The sequence below is a fragment of the Diabrotica undecimpunctata genome, chromosome 8, assembly GCF_040954645.1.
Source record: "Diabrotica undecimpunctata isolate CICGRU chromosome 8, icDiaUnde3, whole genome shotgun sequence".
Taxonomy (NCBI): Eukaryota; Metazoa; Arthropoda; class Insecta; order Coleoptera; family Chrysomelidae; genus Diabrotica; species Diabrotica undecimpunctata.
The window spans coordinates 74351119-74378318 of record NC_092810.1 but is presented as its reverse complement, the minus strand read 5'-3'; the positions used below and the strand labels follow the sequence as shown (position 1 = coordinate 74378318).

General features: G+C 32.2%; 1 protein-coding gene across 1 annotated transcript in view; it reads left to right on the top strand.

Moving 5' to 3' along the window:
- Window positions 1-27200, top strand: part of LOC140448458 (uncharacterized) — a 125574-nt gene that overhangs the window by 44708 nt on the left and 53666 nt on the right. Inside the window, exon 2 of the mRNA XM_072541535.1 lies at window positions 12502-12853. Coding sequence (XP_072397636.1) covers window positions 12502-12853 — 352 coding nt within the window. The remainder of the gene's footprint in view (window positions 1-12501; window positions 12854-27200) is intronic.

Here is a 27200-nt window from a genome sequence, read left to right as displayed (position 1 = left end):
TATTATATTTTTAATTAAGGTTATATTTTATTCTCTGATATCGCATCCATTGTTTCATTTGACATGACAGTTTGACCATAGAATAGCCGAACTGTGATCCGTTGTTCTATGCTTTGATATAGACAGCAAACAGGGATGTATTTAACACATTTTAAATAAAAAAAAAATTGATTTATTAAATTTAATAAGGTATGAGAAAATTAATATTTAAAAAAATAATAAGTAAATTATTTATTTTAAATATTATTTTTGGGGTATTGTGACAATTAGGGTTTATAGAAAATAATTTATAAGTTATATACTACATAATATTAGATATTTGGTTGTTTTAAATAAGTTATATACTAGAGAATTTAATAAAAATATATTTATGTGAGGGCATTTTTAATAAATTAGCATATAATAATTGTAAAAAGTTGTATTTAGTAATTTTAATGTTGTAAATAGATTTAAGTGAGCCATGTGCCTAGGCAACCAACTATACATACTCCAAGTGTCAAATTAAGAATCATAATTACGAATAAAAGTGGGGTTATATAATATATTGTTTGAAATGTGTATTTTATTAAATTAGAGTGTTAGTTACTAATTTAATTATATATTCTGATCTGAAAAGCCTAAATGTAAACAAAATTATTAATAGAAAAGAATGGAATTCTCTGGATCTCCGGAGATGGCCATGTTTGCGAAATGGTTTGTTCCAGAAAATTCAGACAAGTATTTGATAGAACAAATTGGAACATGATATCTTACGAGATGGTTCTAGAAATCCAAAAACATATAAATACCCGTGATTTGGATTCAAGATGGCAGTTTTTGGAAGTTTTTAAGTTTTTTAGTCAGAAGTCAAGCAGTTTATTATGAAAGTTAGTTAGAGTCAGTGAATCAAGTACAAATAGTCCAATAGTTTAATATAGTGAGTTAAATGAAGATTAAAAATTATGCATATAATTTAATGCACATTTATAATTATATACAAATAATTATTGAAGATAAAAAAAGGTATATTGGAAGAAATTAAATTATATTATGGTTGGAGATTAGTATAAATCAACTTATAATAATTGGATATTGGTATATTGAAAAGAAGAATAAATATAAATGCTGTTTGCTGGTTTGGTTGGTGGTGTATAGATGCTGGTGAAGAAAAATATATCTTAAATTGGTAGAAGCTGATAATTAAAAAAAGTAATTTCACAAAAAACAAGGAGAACTGAAGTACGAAGACATTCAGTGGTGATTAGAATCTATATACTTAGTGGAAAATAGTTCATTTAGGCATTCAGTGAAAGAAAGGTACAAAATTTTGTTAATATAATTTAGTTAGTGTCATAACAATTTCAATTTTGAAGATAGTTTGTTTAAATTTTAGATTGTCTATAGAATTTAATTAGTTTTATAAGAATATCAGTTTAAAGATAGTTTATTTTAAATTTACATTGACTAGGTTAGATATATATGTGTGTTTCATAATAGTTATAATAAAGATAATTTAAAAAAGTACTTACAAGCTAATTCTTTGAGAACCGCGATAAAAACCCTATATTATTATAAATACTCATTGCTCATCATTCAAACAAAAAACACATCATAACAATATATATATATATATATATATATATATATATATATATATATATATATATATATATATATATATATATTGAGACAATATTAAATATAGGAGAAACGAAGGTAATCTAGAATGAACTTAAATTGTGATTAAAGAAATAATTTATAAGTTATATACTAGAGAATATTATAAAAAGTATTTATATGAGGGTTTTCTAAAGAAATTAGCATATTAATAAGTTTAAAAAATTATTTATTTTGCAATGTATTTGGTTATTTTAATAATTATGATATTATAAAAAATATATTTGAGTACGCCATCTTTATAGGCAACCAAATATACACTGAAGTAAATTTAGTTGTGGAAACTTTTGTAGATAATTATGGAGTTAAAATAGTGTTATTTATTGATTTAAGATGTTTAATTTATATATAAGTTTACATTCTGATCTGAAAAGCCTAAATTTACATAAAATTCTCGATAGAAGAGTAAAGAATTATCTAGAACTCTAAAATAAGACGTTAATAGAAATAATTTAACCTTTTTCGGAGTAGAATGTTCGCGAACATTGTAGTGTCAATGAAATAGAATGATTCGAAGATATTTTCTTTCAAGAATATTCGGAAACATTAAAATAATATAAATACGATGCGATTTGGATTCAAGATGGTCAGTCGGTCAGTCAGTCGGTCAGTCAGTCAGTCAGTCAGTATGGTCAGTAAACTCGGTTCGCTATTCCCAGTCCGAACTGTCTAGTGCATTTAGTCATGATACTATGACTAACAAGATAGGATCTTCCCGTAGCACAAAATCGGTCGTGTTCGCGCATGCCGTCATTGGAGAGCAGAATTTGAATTATTGTTAAATGGTTAAATGTTAAAGTTAAATGGGATTTTTATGCATTTTGTGATGAAATTATTCAATTAGCAAAATAATAATATTAAATAAAGGTTTAATAATTACAGTAATCGTACACAAAAGGATATCTCCAAACTATTTATTAAAAATTATTTATTGACACATACAAAAAATTGACATTACGAACGTGCAAGTCTCCAATTACGTCACGACTTATGCGCAATATCTTATCTTCTTAATCATAGTATCATGCATTTAGTAATTATTTTTTTGCGAAGTTAGATACTTTTTGACAGACTAAAAGTGGCTGGAAATTACTATACAACCAAGCACACGTACTCACAGCCAGTATTAATAGTAAACAAACTAAATAGTAAATAAAATAGAACTTTGCGAATTACCGACAATTAATATTTATTTATCTACACCATATAATAAATGGTTATGTTAAATTATAACGAATAAAATATATTTTTTAAATATATACTCCCCAAAATTTGATGAGTTTACTATACACTTCCACTATTTAGAATAATTCTTCTTTTTTCAAAGAAAGAAGTCTGCAATAGTAGGATACTTGAGCTATTAATAGTAAGAGTATTAGTTGGAGATTAAAAATTATATTATGTATGTGGTGATTGGAGATTGGAAGAGAGTATTAGTTGGAGATTAAAAATTATATTATGTATATGGTGATTGGAGATTGGAAGAGAAAAAAAGATTATTAGAAAGAAGAATAAACAAAAAACCAATAAAAAAGGAAGAATATTAACCGATTTATAAATGCTATTAAGACGAAAAATATTTTAAAATGGTGGAAGCTGATAATTAAAATATTGTGGTGTATTTGGCAATGCAAGTTCACAAAAAGAAGGATAACCGAGGCTGGCAACGAAGACATTGAGTGGTGATTAAAATCTGTATTTTGGAAAAAAGTTTCATTTAGGCATTCAGTGACAGAAAGGTACCAAATTTTGTTAATATAATTTAATTAGTGTCATAAGAATTTTAATTTAAATATAGTTTGTTCTAAATTTACATTGTCTATATTAGATATATATGTGTTTCATAATAATTATAATAAAGATAATTTCAAAAAGTCCTTACAAACTAATTCTTTGAGAACCGCGTTAAAAACCCTATATATATATATATATATATATATATATATATATATATATATATATATATATATATATATATATATATATGTATATATATATATATATATATATATATATGTATATATATATATATATATATATATATATATATATATATATATATATATATATATATATATGTACTGGGTGAGTCATGAGGAACTTTACATACTTCTACCATATGTAGAGTCCCTCAGGGAGCATATCATGTGGCCACTAAAAAATGTCAACTCCTCTTCTTTATTAATTAACAGGGTGATTTGTGTAATTGACCATTTATTTCATTTTACTGTAGTGTTTATACGGCTCATTTGATTTTTTTAATTTTTGCATGATACAGTACACTACTATCAAGTATTCGACTGGTATTATATATATGTGGCTAAACACCCCTTTAGGGGTTACGCCGCTTACGCTCTCTAGATCTATGTTTTGAGGTAGATCAGTCCTCATGTTCCTTATTTAATTTTCTCAGTTATTTTTCTCCATTGTGTCCTATCTCTGGTTTTTCCTTTCCACTGTCGTATGCCCGCCTTGTTGAGATCATTTACAACTTCTTGTAACCATGTAGATCTTGGTCTTCCACGTCTTCTTTTGCCAGCTGGTGTCCATTCCAATATTGAGAATATCGTCGTAGTTGATCCTGATCTCCATACGTGTCCTAGCCATTTTGCTCTTTGTTGTTTTATTTTACACACTATATCTTCCTTAATTTCTTCCAGTAGCTCAAGGTTCGTTCTTTGTCTAAATTCATTTTCATTTATTTTTATTGGTCCCAGTATTGCTCTTAGTATTTTTCTTTCTTGTATTCTAAGGTTTTCCTCTTGTTTTTTTGTCATGCTGAGGGTTTCGGCTGCATACATCATCGTCGGTCGAATTATTGTTTTGTATACCTTCATTTTCGATTTCTTACTCAATAGTTTATTTTTTAGTAATTTCTTATTTGCATGGAAGGTCTTATTTGCTGTAATAATCCTTTCTTTGATTTCTGTTTCTCTTTCTCCATTGTTTGTTATTAATATTCCCAAGTACTTAAATTTTTCGACTTCTTCAAAAATGTATTCGCTTAGTCTAACCTTTTTGTTTTCGAAGTTTTTATCAAATCTCATTATTTTTGTTTTTTCTTGGTTTATTTTTAATCCCATTACTTTTCCTTCTGTTACCATTTCATTTAACATTTTTTCCATTGTTTTTCTATTTTTTGTTATTAGCACAATATCGTCAGCGTATGCTATTATTTGTCCTTCTCTAGTTCTAAGGGTACCTTTGTTTATTTTCCTGACGATGTATTCCAGGGCAAGATTAAACAGGGTTGCTGATAACGAATCTCCTTGTCTAACCCCTTTATTTATGACAAATTCTTCTGTGTCTCCTACTTGAGTTTTTATACTCACTACAGTTCTACTCATTGTCATTTTTATTAATCGTCTTAATTTGTTTTGTATTCCCATTTCTTTCAGAGCTACCATTAATTTTGATCTTTTTATTGTATCAAATGCTTGCTGAAAATCTATAAAAAGCAGTTCAATTTCTATTTTATATCCATGAGCTTTTTCCATAATTTGTTTAACTGTATGTATGGCATCTGTTGTAGACTTTCCCTTAATAAATCCGCATTGATAGTGTCCTATGATATTCGTCATAGCGTTGGTCAGTCTTCGATGTATTAAGGTCGACATAATTTTATATGCTGTGTTTAATAGCGTCAGTCCTCTGTAGTTATTACACATTTGTTGGTCTCCTTTTTTATGAATCGTGATAATTTGTCCTTTGTTCCATTCTTCCGGCATTTTTTCTTCGTCCCATATGTCTTTTATTAAATTGTACAGTTTTTCTTTTAATTCTTCACCACCATATTTTATAAGTTCCATATTGATCCCGTCTGATCCTGAAGATTTACCATTACGGCTGCTATTTATAATTTCCTCAACTTCCTCTTTTGTTGGTCTTTCTAGCTGGTTTCCTAACATCATTGTCTCTTCTTCTACGTTTTCATTTAGGTCTTGATCTTCTTGCTCTGTTAATAATTCTTTAAAATAGTGAGTCCAAATTTCTTTATACTCTTCATCATTTTCTGATACTTTTCCATTTTTATCTTTTATGCCTTTTATCTTTCCTTTAAAAGTTTTGTTTTGCTCGCTAATTTTCTTATAAAATGCTTTTGTGTTTCTGTTCTTACTTTCTTTTTCTATTTCTTTTATCTTATCATCTAACCAGGCACGTTTAATTTTCCTTATTTTTTTCTTACATTCACTCCTTATTCTATTGTATTCTTCCCTATAATCCTGTCTATTTGTTCTTATCCACATTTGTCTAATTTCTATCTTCTTTTTTAGCATGTTATGGCATTCTTCATTATACCATTCTTGTTTTTTTTTGTTTCTTTTTATTCCTATGTGTACATCCGCTGTTTCATTTATACATTTTTTTAAATTTCTCCATTCTGTTTCTATATCCTTTGTATATTTACACTGTTCCTTTAGTTTTTTGTTCATGTCATCAGCATACTTAATCCTTATGTCTGGAGCATTCAGTTTTTCTACGTACCATTTGTCTTTCATTGTCGTGTTTTTTAGAGTTCTTTTGACTTTTTGTTTTACCTTTGCAGTCACCATAAAATGATCTGTGTCTGCATGCGCACCTCTGTAAGTTCTCACGTCCGTAACCGATGTTTGTTTCCTTCTTGTTATCAGAATATGGTCTATTTGGGACCATGTTTTTTGGTCTGGGGAAATCCATGTTACTTTATGGTATTTAGGATGTTCGAAATTTGTACTAATGATAATCATATTGGTACTAGCTGCTAGGTTACATAATCTTTGACCATTGTCATTTGTTTTTTCGTGTAATGTGTGTTTACCTGCTACTTGGTTAATGTAGTCTTCCTTACCTACTTGGGCGTTAAAATCTCCCATTACCAGTATTGTGTCTTCTCTAGGTAAATTCTCCATTTCTCGTTCAAGTTCCTCATACATTTTGTCTTTTTCCTCCGCAGCAGCACTTTCAGTTGGAGCATATACGTTTATGATTGATATATTAAATGGTTTGGCGTTAATTCTCAGGTAAGCCATACGTTCATTTATTGGTTTAAATTGCATAATGTTATTTTTTATTTTTCCCATAATTATGAAAGCAACTCCATATTGACCTTGTTTTCCATGTCCCGAATACTGTAGTGTGTAGTTTTTTTTATTTATTTCTCCTTGACCTGCCCATCTAATTTCTTGAATCACTGCAATATCAATTTGGTATCTTTCTAGTTCTGAGACAATCTCCTGCATTTTTCCTGGTTCAAGCATTGTTCTGATGTTCCACGTACTTATTTTTAGTTCATCGCGTTTTTTCATTTTTCTATTATATTTTTTCCTGCTCGTCTGTTTTATCTTATCTAATCTATTCATGTCCTTTTCCTTTGTCATTTTCGTTTCCGTTTTTTGTTGTGTGTACAATATTTGTTGTTTTATCGGTTTTTTGGCGTGTCTTGGTTTGCCTTTTCCAGTTCATTCTTCTCTTTGTTCCATTTCCATATAGCCCCGTCAATATTTAATTTTTGATAACCTACTCTGGTGTTCATACCTTTTTCTTGTTGAAATTTTGCAATTTTCCGTATTTCTTGTTGGATCTTCATCTCTTCTTGCGTTAGATCGTTATTGATGTATATTTCTGGCTTTGATGCCCTTAGTTTGTTTTTGTTCTTCATGATTTTAATTTTTTCATTTCTGTTTTTTAGTTTTACAAGACATGTTTTGTCGCCTATTTTATAAGCATCTTCTATTTCTACTTTAATGCCTAATTCTTTTTCCACGAAATTTGCCATAATCTCGTTGACTACATTTGGGTTATTTGTATCCATCGGTAGACCCTGGACAATAACATTGTTAGCCTTTCTCTCTTTCTCGAGCTGTTCTACCTTCATTTTCACTATCTTTAGTTCCTGCTTCATTTCATCATTTTCCTTTTTTAGTTGTTGGTTACTTTGTTTGAATTCATTTATTTCTTTTTTTAATTCTCTGAGGTCATTTCTATATTCTCGTTGTTCTTCTTTTATTCCTTTTACCTCCGTTGTTAGATGTTTTGTTTGATCTGTTAAATTTTGCATCATTTTTAAAAGCTGATCTATTTTGTTTTCATCTTTCTGTTGTTTGGTTGGTGTTCTGGTAAGTTTCTTGCTCTTGTTGAAAATATCTTCATCATCTTCCTTTCGACTTCTTTTTTTATTGTCTTCTGAGGTGTAGTCATCATCGCTATCCATTTTTATTTCTTTTTTATGTATTTTTTACTCTATATTATAGCAAGCGGTAAGTTCTAGTTCTCCGGTCAACCCGTCAGAAGCTCTAGAACTTCTCAAGCAATAATTGAGTATGAAATTTAAATTTATTAAATATTTTATTTCTTCTAAATTTTGTTTATTTAGTTAATATTATTAATTAGCGGATTTCCTTTCTTGGATTTTTGAAACTTTTTGGATAACCGGCAACGTCGCATTCAATTTGATCAAGACTTGTCTTCTTATCTGTTATTAAAAGAACTGGAATTTCTAAATGTCGTTTTGTTTTGAATACAATAAAATGTTTTAAAACTTACTTACAGGTCACTTTTTGCCAATTTTCTTTGCACTGCAGAGAGTTTATGTCCTCATACAATTTTTCACGTATAGTTTGGATTTTATTTCTCACTATTACCTCAAAAATCGGAATAAACACTGGTAAAAATGTTTAACACTTTTATTTCGCACAACGCGCTGTTATAATATAAGTTTCTCACACTTATATTAAGGTCGTTACCGATGTGAATTTCGTGAGTGTGTGACTGTGACTGTGTCGACTGGTATTAGCTAAACTAAAAAATTCCGGGACTGGCTTTGGAAAAATTAATTTAGGGATTCGTATTAAATGTTACACCCTGTATAAATTTTTTTTAAAATGCAATAAGTGATTTTCAAACTACATAAATAGCCAATGAAAACGACATATGCGGCAATGTTGTCGCACTTTTATTAAATTTTTAGTGAACGATCAAATCTTACCAAAAATAGAACAACCATAATGAATTATCAAATTATAAGGTAATTAATTTAAACAAATGTTATAAATTTTAAACATTTTAATTGAAATGATAAACTGAGTCACTGCACAACAAAAAACAGTAACTACTAACAATAACGAAGAACAATTTAAAAAAAAACTAAAAATATGTACATAGTTATGATAAACCCATAAATTAGAACTGGAAAAGATACAATAATGGTAACAAAATAAAAATAATTTAAAATAGATTTTCGAAATGGAACCCTGCAGCCTGTACACGTTTTTGTTGCCGAATTGTTAATTGACGTATTGAATTACGGATACTCTGGGGATCGTTTCTAATAGTATTACAACAATGTATAATTCTATCAATTAATTGTTGTCGGTTATTAATATTCACTGCGTAAACTAGTTGCTTCAATCGTCCCCAAATATGGTAATCAACGGGATTGAAATCAGGGGATCTTGAAGGCCACGAAATAGGACCTGCACGTCCTATCCACCTGTTGCCATAAACATTATTGAGATGTTATCTCACTGCCAGTAAAAAGTGTGGGGGTGTGCCCCATCATGCTGAAAATACATCCCTCGGATAGCAACGTTCGCGTTGGCAAGCAAATTCGGCAGAATATTTTGTAGAAAGTTCAAATAAACCTGCCCTGTTAAAGGACCATCAAAAAAGTGAGGACCTACTAATTGGTTATTTATGACACCAATCCACATTTTAACCGAAAACCTTAACTGAGAACGACGTTCTCGAATAGCATGGGGATTTTCTTCTGCCCACACATGTGAATTTCGTGAATTATTTATCCCGTCTCTGGTAAATTGGGCTTCATCTGTAAATAGTGTCCTGTATAGCGTTGGTCGATTATTGTTAATCCATCTACAAAATTCCAACCTATCGATCTCATCTCCAGCATGTAGTCGCTGAACCATTTGAATGTGATATGGGTATAGCTTATTTTTTTTGTAAGACTCTACTTACTTTTGATTGAGTAACATTGAGTTCTCGACTTACTTGTCTAGTGCTTATTGTAGGGTTCATAGTAACGGCGTCCATAATGTCATCTTCCTGCGCTTCATCATGTCGCTCTGTTGTTCCACTAGGAAAAGTGCCATTTTCTCACAAATAATTAAAAACTGACCCAAATGTTGGATGACTGGGAGTTCGACGATTAGGAAATCTCCTGCAATATTCTCTACTAGCAGCCCTACCATTCCCATTACAAAATCCATAAACAAATATTATGTCTGCATATTCTGTGGTCGAAAACTGATGTGGTATTTTGAACGAAAGTAACAAAAGCTCTACCAAAACTAACACAATGTACTTAACGTAGATATGACAGAAGAAATATGTATTCTTGTACATATAAATAACAATTGATAATGACAATAATGACAATGGGTATAAAATAACAAGAAACGTCAAACGGTCAACGCCAACCTTCATTTTAAACTTTTTTAGATTTATTTTTATTTAGTACAGTTGATGCAATGTATTATTATTTGACATACAATTTTAATCATTTACAATCAACAAAAACTAACACATACAAGAGGTTTGACTTTTTAATCAATTTAATTTATTATTTATCGAAAATAATGTCCCAATACGATCTATGAGTAAAAATTTAAAATTGAAAAACAATTGATTCTATCGTAGAGATAATACAAAGTGACAGTAAAGATGTTAACTTTCTACGTATTAGATTATGTTGTAGGAACTCATTTTAATTAAAATGTTTGAAATTTATAACATTTGTTTAACTTAAGACCTTATAATTTGATACTTCATTATGGTTGTTCTATTTTTGGTAAGATTTGATCGTTCACTAAAAATTTAATAAAAGTGCGACAACATTGTCGCATATGTCGTTTTTATTGGCTATTTATGTAGTTTGAAAATCACTTATTGCATTTTAAAAAAAAATTATACAGGGTGTAATATTTAATACGAATCCCTAAATTAATTTTTCCAAAGCCAGTCCTGGAATTTTTTAGTTTAGCTAATACCAGTCGAATGCTTGATAGTAGTGTACTGTATCACATTTTTTAGTGGCCACATGATATGCTACATGAGGGACTCTACATATGGTAGAAGTATGTAAAGTTCCTCATGACTCACCCTGTATATATATATATATATATATATATATATATATTATTTAAAAACACTCATTGCTCATAAAACTATACACAATTAAAAGATCATATATATATATATATCATATATATATAAGACTAAGAAAAAGAAGTACTTGTGACTCGTTTGGAAAAAATATATAAATATGTTTTGGATGGGTTGGAGTCAATAAAAGGGGCTATTAGGTAACTATCTTTTATCTCGAACTTTCAATTGTGTTTACAATCATTTTCAAGAGCTACTAAAAAATACAAAATATCTTACAAATTGGAACTAGAAAAAAAAATTTACTCACCAAATAAAATTAGTTTGGTTAATAAATTTATGCTGCTAAACGTATTTCAAAACATTATTTTAAAAATTAACTTCTAATAAATAAATCTAATAAATGTTTCTCGTAAATTTTGTACATATTTTGAAAACATAATTTTGAAAAACTTCTTTAACACAAAAACAATTGAATTTATAAATAAGTTAGAATAGCGACCAATTACAAATAAGCCTCAATGTCATGAATGCCAACTTACAATTTTTATTTTTGACAATTATATTGCCAAAAAATAAAATTTTGTTTAAAAATTTTTTATTTAGTAATAAAAAAGAAGATTTATTCATCATTGATAGATGCCAGAAAAAATGTAACAAGTGTATGGAAAACTAAATTAAAATGTGATATTTTGCTGGTTTTATAAATATCTATTATATTAATCTAAGCAAAATTTATAATTATATTATTTCTCTATAGTTTATTGTACAATTGTACAATTTTTAGTGACAATAAAGCATATTTTAATATTCTATTCTATTCTTAGATAGTGCTTCAGACAGTCAAATGAGATTTAAAATATTTATCAATTTTATTAGATTACTGACAAATAACTCTCCTGTTGACAAATCCTAAAGGTGTTTTAGAATATTTTCTTTTAATTAAAATTGTGTTTTAAACAAATTAAATAATTATGCCTAACATTTGGGTTATGTTTATTTTTATTTTGAATTTCTTGTGTGAGATTGACTAATTATTCAAAAAGGGAAAGGCTATATCAAGGCCTTATTTAAGTAGGTTTGTTTTCGTTGAATCGTTATTTTGATGAGTCATTTTATTTTAATTTTTGTGATCAATTTATTACGAATGTAATTCAATCAAATTATTTGATCATGTATTGTAAAATTCTTCATAATGTTCTCTCATAATTATTACATAAGCACCATTTACATAGGACTGATACAGCCTAGAGAATGTGTTATTTTTCTTTATATCTTCTACTCCATAGGGTATAATGTCTTGGTGAGCCCCCAGACGAGAAACCAGTGACCCCGTATGTTTCCTTATCGCATTTTCTACGATTAATTATCCGTTAATTTTGTATTAGGGATAGGTTCGTGTATTTGTTTGATTAAAGAATCGATTGTAACTGGTTTAATGACTAATGTCTATGCCATTAACAAATCTTTTACTCCAATATTTCAAACTTAACGAAATGTTTAACTTTGTAAATCTTTGTATGTTTACTTTGTAAACCAGTGGCACATCGAGAATTTTCCTGTGGGGAGGTTTTGGTTGGGCACCGAAATTTTTTATATAATGCTACCTCCACTTTTAGTCCTTAAAATTTGTGAGTGACAGTGTCGGAATAGTGCCCTGGGGAGGTTTTAACACCCAAACTTCCTCCTCCCTGAGTGCGCCACTGTTGTAAACAACATATTTCAATAACAATTTTTGTATTACAGGTTCAAGCTCTATATATGATGTTTGTTATATAAACGCCGATAAACAATTAAATAACACTTTACAAGCTGTGCCAGAATTTACATCACCCGATGAATTTAAAGATACCAAAGAACTTATAAATCGAATTAAAATAATTGCATCAAAAATACAATCCAGTAACGTTCAACGACAAATAGAAGATATTGCAGGTGCATTAGACGAATATCGTAAAACATCTGATCTCCTGAAAGAAAATCTTGATGAGCTCCAACGTATAAAAAATATTTTTGATACTTTTGATAATTATAAAGAATTTAACAAAAAGACACGAATTCTTTGTTCATCTGCTAAAATATATTATGATAAATTAAAGTAAGTATATAACCGATGAGCTGTTGTTTCTCTTTTACTGATTAAAGAAACTGTTTATACCAAGTAAAAATATAAAAGATAGATTTTTAAAATCATGTTTTATATAGTACATTATTTAAAATAAGTAAAGTATTTATAATTATAAAAAAGTAATTGACCTAAAAGATAATGTCCAATAACATTCCCTTGTATGTCTGTTTGGACAGTCTTTGAGTCTTCCTTGGCGGTTTTGATCTTGAAGTCAAGTACTATAGTAAATATTAGTAAATATAAGTGGTGTTAGTGTAGTCTCTAGCATATCGATATTAGACTTTGATAAAGATCTTCACATTTCAATAGCATAAGTCCAGATGAATTTCAGGAGGGTTTTATAGATTAATAAACTTCTATTGATATTCTAGATTTGCAATCTACTATCCAATACAGGTGACCTAAAAGGATGTATTAATATCTAGTTAACCTAGACAGGTTCCGTATTAAAGAAAATATTGCTAATACTATAGGAACGAAGAATAACTTATTAGAATTATTACTATAACGTCACAATTTTTTACAAATTGCGCTAAGCAATCTGAAAAAAAAGGATGTCAAATGAAATTGTTAAAATAGAAAAATTTGAATATCGAGCCATCATGAAGTACCTGTATTTGGAGAGTTTAAGAAGAATCAGATTTACAAAGGTTCTGAAACTCTTTTCTTGTAGCATGTCTAAGTTAAATATTAGGTTATTATGGGATTGAATCATAATTGATTCTTATAATTGTTTATTTAAGGTTCAACTAAGATTATTTTATAATACTGAGGTGTTATGTACCAGTTTTTTAGATAGCGTTAAATAATTGTCGTGAAGGTGTTAAAAAATCGATGAAGAAATGATTAATAACATCACATTCGCAGATGACACCGCCATAATGACAAAGAGTCTAGAAGACCTTCAAACTCTGCTGAACGCCGTAAACAACTTATGCATTGAAAAAAGCTTAACAATCAATGGGAAGAAAACAAAATTAATGGTGGTCGGAAAAACTAATATCAAAGACTCAGTACTAAAATTAGAGAAAAAAAACCCTGGACAGGGTGGGAACACTTTAAATATCTGGATAGATGCGACCAGAATAGAACTTGCATTAAAAAGCTTTATTAACTAACGTTCTGTATTGTGCAGTAGAAGTCTTCTATTGACCACACGTCAAGGATGTGAAACCTGGAAAACAAAAATTAAAAATTTTAATAAACTAGAACCGTTCGGGTTGTGTTGTTACCGTCGCATGCTCATAATCTCGTGGAAATCACACATATCTAACGAACGTGTGGTAAAGACCATGCACAAAGAGTCAGAATTGATTAACATTATCAAAATGAGAAATGTCGAATACGGTCATATAATGAGAGGACCTAAATATCGCTTACTCCGGTTGATTATCCAGGGCAAAATCAAAGAAAAACGCTGGGTCGGAAGAAAAGAAATAAAGACAGGTCGAATGGTCGAATAATTGTTTCATCTAGCTGCCGATCAAGAAACATTTTATCAGCTTGTTGATACGACGATAGCCAATGCTTGAAAACATGCCGGCACACAAAAGTAGATATACTATGTATATCTGGGCTCATCCCCTAATTCGCATCCCCTAAAATCGCAACCCCCGGTCGTAAGTTCCAAACGGCTTAACGTAGGATGACGTACGAGGGCTCGTTGGAAAGGGGATGAAAAATGGGGTTGAACGCAGTATGTGCCGTGCGCATCGGAGCATGCCAAAAGGTCATTACGTCATATCTTTGGTTCTATTGGTCCGATCGGGGCGTACGAGGGCTCGTTGGAACGGGGAGGAGACGGGGACACAAAAAACAAAGATGGCAGCATTGCCAAATGGGCGCTAGAATGTATCTTTGTTGCTATTGGCATGATTTTGACGTATGAGGTGTCAAATGAAAGCGTAGGTGACACACACACACAGAAGCCATGTCAACGATTAGTATGAACATTCTTCTTCTTCTTCTTGTCCATACAGTGCCTAATAGAACGTGACATCCGACATAGAACGTGACATTCGAGACAGGACGTGACATTTGACGTAGAACGTGAAATGCCACGTGACATTCGACGCAGGACGTGACATTCGACGTAGAACGTGACAGTTATGTGACATTCAACGCAGGACGTTGCTTAACATACATACAGAGTAATGGAATTTAAATAAAAACAGCATCATCATAAACGGAGCATTTTTATTCGTATATAGTTACAATTTTGTTTAACAAAGTTCTTAATTGTTTTAATAGCCCGTCGTTGGGGCAGGGTATCCCAAAAAGTTCCCAGCTAAACGTTCCTGCTGCTACAACTTTACGTGTGTATTCGCTGTACTTATAATAGGTGTTGTTCTGAAAAAAGTAAATAAACCCATCAGTATAGCGGAATGCTGATGTTATTGTATCTGGTAGTCCGGGTAAAAGATAATTCATGGGTCCACGGTTTAAGACATCTCCAGCTTCATTAAATTCAATATAAGAATCATCATTGTATAATAAATACGTTTGACCGCTGTTTGTTTGAAATAATGCATTTATTTTGGTTCTCGCAGGTATAGAAGGAAACATAAAACGTTTTTGAAGTTTTAAATTGGGGAAAGATGCAGCGTAATACTGATTATTGCGTATAGTTACTAAGTGTCCCTCGGAATTCTGAAAAACATGTGAAACGTGCGTAGACCTCAACTCTTTAGGGAGATAATCGGTAATTAATTCGGGATGTTTTGGAAGGCGCATTTCATTTAAATCAAACTTCCATATATACGGACCATATCCAACGTACATTCTATAATTTGGAAACTGAGGAGAAGTAGCTAGAAACATGAAATCTGGATACGGAATTAGACATAATATGTTTTGTATTGCAGGTGTGGTCGTTGTTGTTGTTGGCAAAGAGGTCCTGTGTTTGATGGTAGATGTTTTCGACATATGGTTCTTGTTGTGCGAAAGTGGTGTTTGTGCTAGCGTAACTGGTGTTGTTGTTGGTATGTAAGAGGGTGTTGTTTTTGGTCCATATAGATTACTCATTGCCTTTCTATCATCATCACCAAAAGGTGGTACATCTTGTTGATACCAAGGATACATAATAGACGAATCAATAGTACTGTGTGCTAGTCCGAGAGAATGACCAATTTCATGCATTAGGACAGCCAAAAAATTGACTTCACCATTGGGAGCGCTGCCATTTCCTACATACCATCGTTCACTAACATCAAGATGAATTTCGGTACACTCTCCGTGTGCGCTTGGAAAGTATGCGTGAGCCAATACTTTTCCAGGACCATCGAAATTAAATGAACATTTAGAGGTTCCTTGACAACTTGCTCGAAAATTATGAGTATCTGGTACCACAGTTATAGTAATATCAGGCCTCGGAGAAGGTATTATTACTTGTTTAAACTTTAAATTAGATATTGTCTCCCATCTAGCGAAAGCTTCTGCAGCAAGATTTATATAATCGGGATTACTAATAGCCTGAGGGAAATACCAGCGTAAAGTCGTTTTATTCCACTTCGAACGAATGGCATAGTTATTGTCACCAACAGAACATCGAGGCTTATTCATCATCATATTTATAGTATCATTATTTAATGTTCCAGTCACAGGGAGATTGTATTTTTCCTGAAAGGCAACTAGAACCATATCTATACTAGAAAGAGCATTATTTGATGTATTTAGATATCCGAAACGTTTAAGAAAAGAACTAGCATACTCCAGAGTGCTATTCTGTGCACACACAGATACAGAGAGCAACAATAAGACATGTAAACAGACCAGCATCTTGATTTATACTAATTTCCAAAAATTGGTACTATAGTTATTTATACAAAATTCACAAAAACAGAATTATATACTGAAATATTTAAAATATAATAATATGTTAAAATAGTGCATTTGTTAGCAAACAGGATGAAGCCTCGTGATAACGCGGTACCGCATAATTCAAAACACGTAAACAAGTGTGATAACAAATTTTATTTTAATCATTGGAAAAACAAGTACACCGGAAAGAAAACCGCAGTTGCTACATTTTGTAAAATGTATGATGATAACAGCAACCACATTAACAAAATTCTAAATTGATAACAAGGATTCGCTTACCGCAATATCTATTTATTGTATACCATAAAAATTAGTTAAAAAAATAAAAATAAATATATAAATATGAGCATTTCTAGAACACAAGGTGTTGCTTATCAATGAAACGAATCAGTTGATGGTACCGTAGGCGCATTAGGTTGACGCAACTTGGGCTCGCGTGGGGCGATATGCTGCTCTGTTCTTTAAAAGACCGAGGAGCGCATACGGTGTCACAGTTCGCATCGCAAACATACAACAACAACAACAAGTTCGCAGTAGTCAATACGGTGTGCAGTGACTTACAGATATCTGATAAAGGTAAGCGGTGTTTGTCTTTTTATATATTTATTATGTCCTTTTTATCATTGTGTATGCTTTAAAACAGTTCACGACTGCTATTTGTATAAGAATTGTTTTCTTGTTTCTTGTGTATTTCGATTTCACATAGTATTTTTCTTAAAATGGTTGCTTGTATTTTAGATGGATCTAACCAAATTAAATGCATCCTCGTGTATTGCAGAGAGAAAACCAGCAATAAAACTAAACGAGTTGCCACTTAATACGCCACAGAAAATACTATCGGCAAAGATAGTAAAAAGTAAATTTGGACAAGCTGTTTTGCTGGAGCTAGCAGAGAGCGTCACGTTTCTACCAGAGCGAGTGACAGAAGTCTACAGCCCATATTTGGAGTACTTTTCCAATCAGAAATACTCAATAATATACGAGGGAACGGTTGCAGCAGGAAAACATCCAGCCCAATCATTTAGAATAGTAGAAAATTAGATTAGAGAGGTGAGTGATTTTTTCTTCTTATTTTGTGTGTGAGTAGCCATCATGCATATAAAACAAGTGATTAAACAGTCTGATGATTTGATGCACATTATTAAAAAGCTTAGTAAAATAATTTTCGATAAATTCACTGAAAGAGATCGTAAAGTTTGGACAAGACGGTTAAATAGTCAAATTTTTAGATGTAGTAAAGTAATTAAAAACAGTAAACTATCCGTAGGAACAGTTAGAAAATTGCAAACTTACATAGGACATTTTAAGCATTATAGGCAAATTATTTTAAATTTCAATAATAAGTACGTTGGGTTGGGGCTTAATTCAAAATTACGCAATAGAGTTAAATGGGAAAATGTTATTTCGTGTTTTGCTAGTCGAATTAAAACTGGAGTTATAGTTAATTTAGTGCATAAGGACTTAACACAGTTCCTAAATGATTGTTATATTATTTTTAGTAGAAAAATTAAAATTATTTTAAAAACAAATAGAATTCTTAAAGTCAATACTACATTTTGCGACGAATTCATTAAAAAATCGAGTGATACCGAAAGTTTAGATTTAAAATATTTTAACACTAAAAATGCTATTATAGACACATCGACCGATTTACATCTTTGGTTTAGTGAAAATGTTAAGGATAAAATTTTTACAAAGCTGTCTGAATTTGCAGAAAAAGATTCGGGTGCTGCTCTGTCTAAAGTAATCTCATTAGAAGTCAATATTAATAAAGTAGAAATAGGAAACGGTTCATCGTTCATTGACTTGCCAATAGAGATTCAGAAAAAACGAGCGTGCATTAATGTGCATAACGTTGATCAGGCATGCTTTTATTGGTCAATAGTTAGCGCTCTGTATCCTGTTAACAAAAATGCAGGACGAGTTTCGAAATATCCACATTATTCTACTGTTTTGCAAACAGACAAATTAGAAAGCCCAATGTCATTAGGCCAAATTTCAAAATTTGAAAAATCAAACGCCATATCTGTCAATGTGTTTGCATTAGAATTAAACGTAGTGAAGGACAAACAATTTTATGAAGTAGTACCTGCCAGACTGACACCGCAAAAGATGGAAAAGCATGTTAATTTGCTCCTAATACAGGATAAATATTTCCCAAAGTTAAACGATTACGATGCTCCTCCAGAAGATGATGATGATCAGACTGAAATACGCCTTCATTATTGTTGGATTAAAGATTTAGGAAAATTAGTAAGATCACAATTGAACAAAAACACACGTAAAAAATATATTTGCGATCGTTGTTTAAACTATTTTCACAGCGAAAGCAAACTAGCAGAGCACGAAGAAATGTGTTCAGATGTGAATAAATGCAAAATGACTGTTCCCAAATATGACCATGTGGCTTTTCGCAATTTTACATACAAACAAACAACTCCGTTTATAGTTTATGCTGATGTACCTTTTAGTGCAGGTTATTATTTGAAATGTGCTTACGATGATAGTTTATCTTATTTTAATAGCTATAGAGGTGAAAATTGCATGGAGTGGTTCGCAAAAGAAATGGCCGAAATTTCCAAATTTGTAAATTCCAAAATAAAGACAATTGTACCTATGGTCGAAAAGCCCAACACAAATATGGCAACTGTTTGCCATATTTGTGGCAAACGCTTTTTGGCTACAGATACAATTGTTGTAGATCACGATCATTTTACGGGACAAGTACGGGGATTTGCGCACCAAGCATGTAATTTGAACTTTAAAAAATTGTTTGTCGTCCCAATCGTATTTCATAATTTTAGTGGCTACGACTCGCATTTTATGATTATAGATCTTTGCAAGCATGGGCACTTGAGCTTACTTCCCACTAATAAAGAAAAAATATATTTCATTTACATTACAATCTGACGAACATCAAATTAAATTACGATTTATTGATTCACTTAGATTTATGGGAGCTTCACTCGATGAATTGGCATCTCTTTTAGATATATCAGAAAAGAAGATTTTAAAACGAGAATTTAGTCAATTAGATAATGATACATTTAATTTGTTAACTTGTAAAGGAGTATTTTGTTACGATTATATTGATAGTTTGGAAAAATTGGATGAAACTTCTTTACCCACAATTAACCATTTTTATAATAAGTTAAATAATGAATACATTAGTGAAGAGAAGTATGCTCATGCCCAAAATGTTTGGCAGAAATTTAATTGTAAAAATTTGGGAGAATATAGCGATTTGTATTTGAAAACAGATATTCTGCTGTTGGCTGATGTGTTTGAGCAGTTTCGACAAAAATGTCGAGACACATATAAATTAGATCCAGCATGGTATTATACTATGCCAGGATACACTTGGGATTGTATGTTGAGATACACACAATGTAAATTAGAATTGCTAAAAGATGTGGATATGATCTTGTTTATGGAAAAAGCCATAAGAGGTGGGATATCTGTTTGTAGCAACAGATATTCGGAGGCCAACAACAAATACATTTCGTCGTATGATCCCACACGGCCCTCTAAGTACATCCTCTATTTAGATGTAAATAATCTGTATGGCTGGGCCATGAGTGAAGCTTTACCAATAGGAGGATTCAAGTGGATCGAAGACGTAATCAAATTTGGTGTTGGTAATCTTCCCGAAGGCCATATAGATATTATGTCAATACAGGATGATGCAAAGGAGGGCCATTTTTTCCAAGTTGACTTGGAGTATCCACGCGAATTACACGACAAACATAAAGATTTTCCATTTGCTGCCGAACACCGCATTCCGCCCGGTTCAAAATTGCCAAAGTTAATACCAACTTTATATCACAAAACCAAATATATTATGCATTATAGAAATCTTAAACAGGCATTAGCCAACGGGTTAATTTTAACAAAAATACATAAAGTTTTGAAATTTAATCAATCTGCGTGGCTGCGACCGTACATTAACTTGAATACTCAACTTAGAGCTAAAGCAACAAGTAGCTTCGAGAAAAATCTTTACAAGCTAATGAATAATGCGGTGTTCGGAAAGACTTTACAGAATCAAAGACGTCATCGTATTGTAAAATTATGTAAAAAGTGGCATGGAAGGTACGGAGCCAAAAATTTGATTGCGAGTAGTCGATTTCACAGTCGTACGATCTTTAGCGAAAATTTGGTAGCTATCGAACTTAAGAAATCAGAAGTATGTTTTAATAAACCCCTGTATATAGGCGCAGCAATTCTAGATATATCCAAATTATGTATGTATGATTTTCACTACAACTTTATGCTTCCAACGATGGGAGAGAAAAACTGTTCATTGCTGTACATGGATACAGACAGCTTTATTTATGAATTGCAATGTTCAGATGCATATAGAGAGGTTTTAAAGGCGCATCCAAGTAAATTCGATACCTCAGACTATGCCGAAAACAACCCATACGAAATAGAAAGGTTAAATAAAAAAATCCCCGGATTAATGAAGGATGAGGCAAATGGGAAAATAATTACACATTTTATTGGATTACGATCAAAAATGTACACATTTAAACTGCAAATAACTGACGAGGAGAGGGAAAAAGAGAGACAGCGTCTAGAAAGAAAACAACTAAACAAAGAGAGAATTGAATGTGACTTGGGAAATTTGGGAATAACGAAAAAAGCAAAAGGAGTGAAATATAAAGTCGTTCGAAATAAAATTACGTACGAAGACTATGAAAAATGTCTTAAAGAATTCAAAATTCAAACCGCGAGCCAAAGATGTATTCGGTCGTACCAACACTCAGTATTCAGCATCGAGCAATCCAAAACGGCTCTAAGTCCTTATGACGATAAGCGGTACTTAATACCAAAATCATTTAATACGCTTCCGTGGGGACATTATCTTGTTGAATAACATGTATTTGTTGTTGCAGAAAAACAGATAATTGGTGTCAAAATTCGTTTGATCATGTCTTGTTTGATACTACCTGGACCGTTCAATGTACATGCTCTTTGCATACATAATTATCTTCTTTTAGTATATGGCTACTCATAAGATCACAAAAAAAGAAAAGGTCACTTATCGCAAAGTTTTTGTAAATTGTAGTTTTGTAAATATAAAAAATAGTATTAATTTTATAATGTAAGTTTTAATAATAAATTTGTGTAATCTTACATTTTTTGGTTTTATTTATGTTAGATTACAAATAAAAGACAACATATTTATATTAATATTATTTATTCAGTTAAATCATTTACAACTTTAATTTTATAATAATATACAAATTCCTTTAAAGCTAAACTTAACAAAGTGTTTGGACAAATATTGCAATATGCTGCGAAGGCTTCAACTGGTCCATGTAAAGAGTCTATAGCACCAAAATTGTTCTTGATGAAAGTTAAAATGTTTATATAGTATTCGTGAAATTGTAAACTCTTTAACAGCACCACTCTATGCGACATCATGCTCTGGTCTGCTTCTATAATTTGGTTGACGTCATCTTCCCACAAATAAAATGCGGCTCCAAATTTCTCGATTGTCAGCAACTTTACATTTTCCATCACCAATTGTCTTAGTTTGCAAAAATCACCACACATAAATTCGATGGGATCATACTCATCCGCATAAGTCGGTAGATCTGCTTGGAAAAAATCACTCATTTTTTCTTTAAACCACTCAATTATGGCTTCCCACTCGAATGTGCTTAAACTGATTCTGTTAAAATTACCATGTTTACACAGAATGATGGATGGTGAAAAATCTCGAGCTGGAGATAGACCAATTTTTATATGGAGAGAGCTCATTGGATATGTAGTTTCCAATAAACAATATACTTCATTTGTGGCTGCTGCTTCAAATTTTGCCAATACTCGATCTAATTCGGCGCCAGGACTAGGCGGTTGACCATCTTCATCGTAGCCAAATTCTATACTAAATTCACTGCTATCATCATCGAAATTAACAGGCTGACTGTCATAACCACTATCTTGAGAGCTCATCATCATCTTCTTGTTTCGAATACCGTTGACGAAATGGGTGTAAACTGAACATCGTAGTTTGTCTTAAATTTATACTTTTGTCATTCCCCACTCCTTGTGGTTAATTGTAAGCCTTTTTTAGAAAAGTGTATGTCTACGCGGCGAATCGAAATATAGATCCTCAAACTATATTCGATTTATTTATCCAGCTGTTGTGTTTGCTATCCATTCCTAACCATTTCACATACATCTTATTGCCTTTTCGTCTGAGTACTTTTTCGACCAGGTATATGTCAGGGTTTGATGTTTTCTGCAATTCTTCTTCGTAAAAACCGCCACTAATCGGCGCACCTTGCATGTCTTCGAGCAAATACGTTATAGGATTTGTTATCTTAACTTGTACAATTTTAAATAATTCAGTAGTCCAATTGGGCGTGTATGCCTTTTCGAAGAAATGTTTTGCCTTTGATACACGTACAATGTCGCCAACTTTAAACTTTCGTGGACCGGCAATCTTTAAATGAGTATAACTTTTGTTTAAAATGGCTTTTTCGTTGGATTTGTTAACCTTAGACGGTTTGTATCCTGTTTTACTGTGTTTTGTGTTGTTGTATTCCTCGGTGATTATGGGTAGAGCATCTAACCATTTGTACGATCCATGTAAACTGAAATACTTGTACAACTTTGCTTTCAACGTTCTAATAACTCTTTCGCAAATAGCAGCTTTTTTGATCGTGTAGGTGCTGTAATGATTAATTTCATGTTTTTTCATTAAATTTTGAAATTTTCTGTTGTAAAATTCGGTTCCCTGATCAGATTGTAAGTTTTTTGGGACTCGTCGAGTATGAGCGAGAATATCCGAAAATGCCCGAGTAATTTCCTCACCAGTCTTCGTTTTTAGAGGACGTGTCCACACAAATTTTGAAAAACAATCAATTACAACTAGTATTAGTTTGTAATTTTTATTTTGATGTGCATAAGGACGCATTTCAGCCAAATCTATTTGCCACAAGTCATCGATTCCTTTGATTATTGTTCGACGACGAGGATAGTTTTTTCGTGCTGGTTTATGCAATTCGTTCACCACCTCTTTCTTTTCTTTAGACATTATTTTTTCATCACACCTTCCACTACCTTAAGACGTTTGTCTATATCCCATGAATGAACGCTATCTACTATGCTTTTTAATGATTGTTCCACTTGTTTTATCCTCTGTTCCAGCTTTATATCGTACATCGTATGCTTTGCAACTGTTTCTGCAGCAGATTTTAGATTGTTCTCCATATCCTTTTTCAGTGTATTCAAATCATCTTGGATTATTTTTTTCAACATATTTATACTGTTCTTCGCATCATTTTTTAGTGTATTCTGACCATCTTTGATTATTTTTTGTAACTTTTGCTCAAGAGCATCCTCTATATCCTTTTTCGTATTCAAATCATCTTGGATTATTTTTTTTTTCAGCATATTTATACTGTTGTCCGTATCATTTTTTAGTGTATTCAGACCATCTTTGATTATTTTTTGTACCTTTTGCTCGAGAGCAGATTTTAGATTGTTCTCCGTATCCTTCTTCAGTGTATTCAAATCATTTTGGATTAGTTTGTTCAACATATTTATATTGTTCTCCGTATCCTTTTTTAGAGTATTCAAATCATTTTTCATTATTTCCTGCCACTTTTGTTCGAGAAGGGGAAGTGCGGTGTTATGTATATCATCCAGTTCTTTTCCTAAATCACGTATATCATCTGCAAATAATTTTGTAGCAGTGTCTAGAGTTTCCTCCATTTCCCTTTTAAATGTATTCAGGTCATCTTTGATTCTGGTCTCACACTCGAGAAGTGGAAGTGTGGTTTTACGCAACTCATTGATTTGTTCATCAACGTATTTTTTCGTTGCAGCATCGTCATTGTCTGATGGATCCTTGACATTGCAAATTTTCACATTTTCGGCATTAATATTTCCGTCAGACGTATGTGGAAATGTAACTCTTGCCACCTTTTGGGCATTACTACTACTACTGTTACGAGAGTGATGACCGAATTTGTCGACACTCATAGTGGAAATGATACTGACATTCCCAGTTACTCTATTATATTAGCTTCTTTTAGTTCATTGATGATTGCTACGATTTCTTTGTCGAGAGATGTGTTGCCGGCGTCTTTCGAAGCCACCAATAGTTTAAGACGTTCAACTAACTCATTTGGATCATCCCAATAAATATACTCCATGGGGGCAGTGTTGTATGTTAAACGAGAGTCATCCAATCCCGTTCCTTTGGCCGTAGAAGAAGATGATCGTGTTGTTGTTTTTGTTCTGTGTTCGAGTTCTTTTTTGGATCTAGTTGCATGCTTTTTCATTGCTGCATCAGATGGTTTGAATAGAGGTTTAATAATAGAATGGTATTTTTCTCCACTAGAACCTTTAAGACGTCCTAAAGTATCCAGATGAATCTCTGTGTTTTTCAACAGTGTTTTATACTTTTGTAAATCCTCATCATTATACTGTTCAGGGTTGGCATAAAATAAAAGTTGATATAGACCTGGCGTACCACCTAACCTACGTTCTTCTAAATCACGTTCTCGAATTATTATTATGTCTCCATTGCGTTTGTCAAAGTTTATTCGACGTTTTCCCATTATCCAGCCACTAATAGAATCGTAAAATGGTCCATAGTTTTTATCAATTTTATCGTCTTTTATTAAATATTCTTTTATGTACTTGTGACTTATTGAAGGATATTGATCGATATATTCGTCTGTGGCATCCATCGGAATCTCGATTGATTCTTGAATAATGTTTTCATTAGGTACCGCTAGATCGGGCGCATCAAGAAATACATCATCATCATCACCATTCTTCTCCTCCCCCTCCTCCTTTTTCACTTCTTCTTCTTTTTTAACTTGTTCAAACTTGTTAGTGATAGTATGATGTAACGTTTTTGATGATTGTGCAATATCTTTGAGAGGTTTCGAGAGTGATTTAAACAGTTTATTTAGGGACTCATCTTGTTCTGTTCGACCTAATTTTAATGCCAAATATTTTTTGCGAATTGATCTAGCCAATTCGGCGACTTTCTTCTTGCGAAGGGCAATGGCAACCGTATCATCTGACATTGTGTTGACAACTAAACAATTATCTTACAATTTTATATATTTATCAAATCCTTTGCGATATCGGCCATTATTGAGAGCAAAATCTTTTATAATTACCAGAGTACCATACCTATCACACCAACATTCAGAACAAATTTTTTTAAATTCATCAAATGACAAGTCTGGTGATACATGCTCATCAAATACATGCTTTAAATTTATCTCATCTTGCTTGAATAGTACAATCATGTTACAGTTGTCTCTAATTAACTGCTTCGGTATTTTTGAATATGTTTGACATAAATAAGCGGCATCGATATCTTTATGCCTACCCATGGAATAATACTCGCGAATCTTTTGCTGACCATCGCATGCAACATCGTCAAATAAAAACACAGAGTGAGGTTTAGCTTCGCTGGGACTAATAATTTCTTCGTTGTCTTTAAATGGGTAATATCCTACACCTTTAACTTGCGCTATTACATCTTGCAGTAGTTGGTATTTCGGTTGAAAGAGGGATTTCGAATAAACATAGACATTTTTAAACTTGACGCCATTCGGATTGAATAGAAGAGATAGCATAACATTCGTTTTGCCGCACCCACTTGGACCGCAAATAATCGCTCTGAATGAATTCGGTAGTAATTTACCATGTTTACTGTTGGTTGTTTTTTGGACAATGTCCAAATTATCAATTGGTAGCGTCTGCTCTTGTTGAACGACCTTCATCATGTGGCAAGTGTAGTACATAAGTACGGTAATATATATATTATAGATGTCACCACTTGCATGGCATCAGTCCAATGTTGGTTGTTGAATGAGGAGGTCTCGTGAACTCTCTAATTAATAAACTTCCAGTTGAACTACATATTCCTGGTTATCAGTATTGTGGACCCGGAACAAAACTAAAAAAACGTCTTGCACGTGGAGATCCAGGAATTAATCCATTAGACGCAGCTTGCAAACGACACGATATCGCTTATTCGCAGCATTCATCTCTCGAAGAACGCCACAAGGCCGATAAAGAATTGGAAGATAGAGCTTGGGAGCGCTTCAAGTCGAAAGACGCTAGCTTTGGTGAAAAAAGTGCTGCTTTAATTGTAACTGGCGGAATGAAAACGAAAAGAAAGTTGGGGATGGGATGCTCTCGTCGTCGTGGAAGACGGGGACGTTACTCTTTCAATCGAGATGTTGTCTCAAAAATTGCAAAGTCCATGAAAAGAGGAGCATCGTTAACAGATACTGCTTTGACTGCTGTACGAATAGCAAAATCCATAATCAAAAGGCTTGGTGGTCGTAAAGAAGTTGATGTTCCACGAGTGCTACCACTAAAATCCGGAGGTTTTCTACCCCTCATACCTCTATTTGCGGGCCTTTCCGCTTTGGGGGCTTTAGCGGGGGGTGCAGCTGGGGTGGCGAAGACAGTAGTCGACGCTAAGAATGCTCAAAAGAAATTGGAG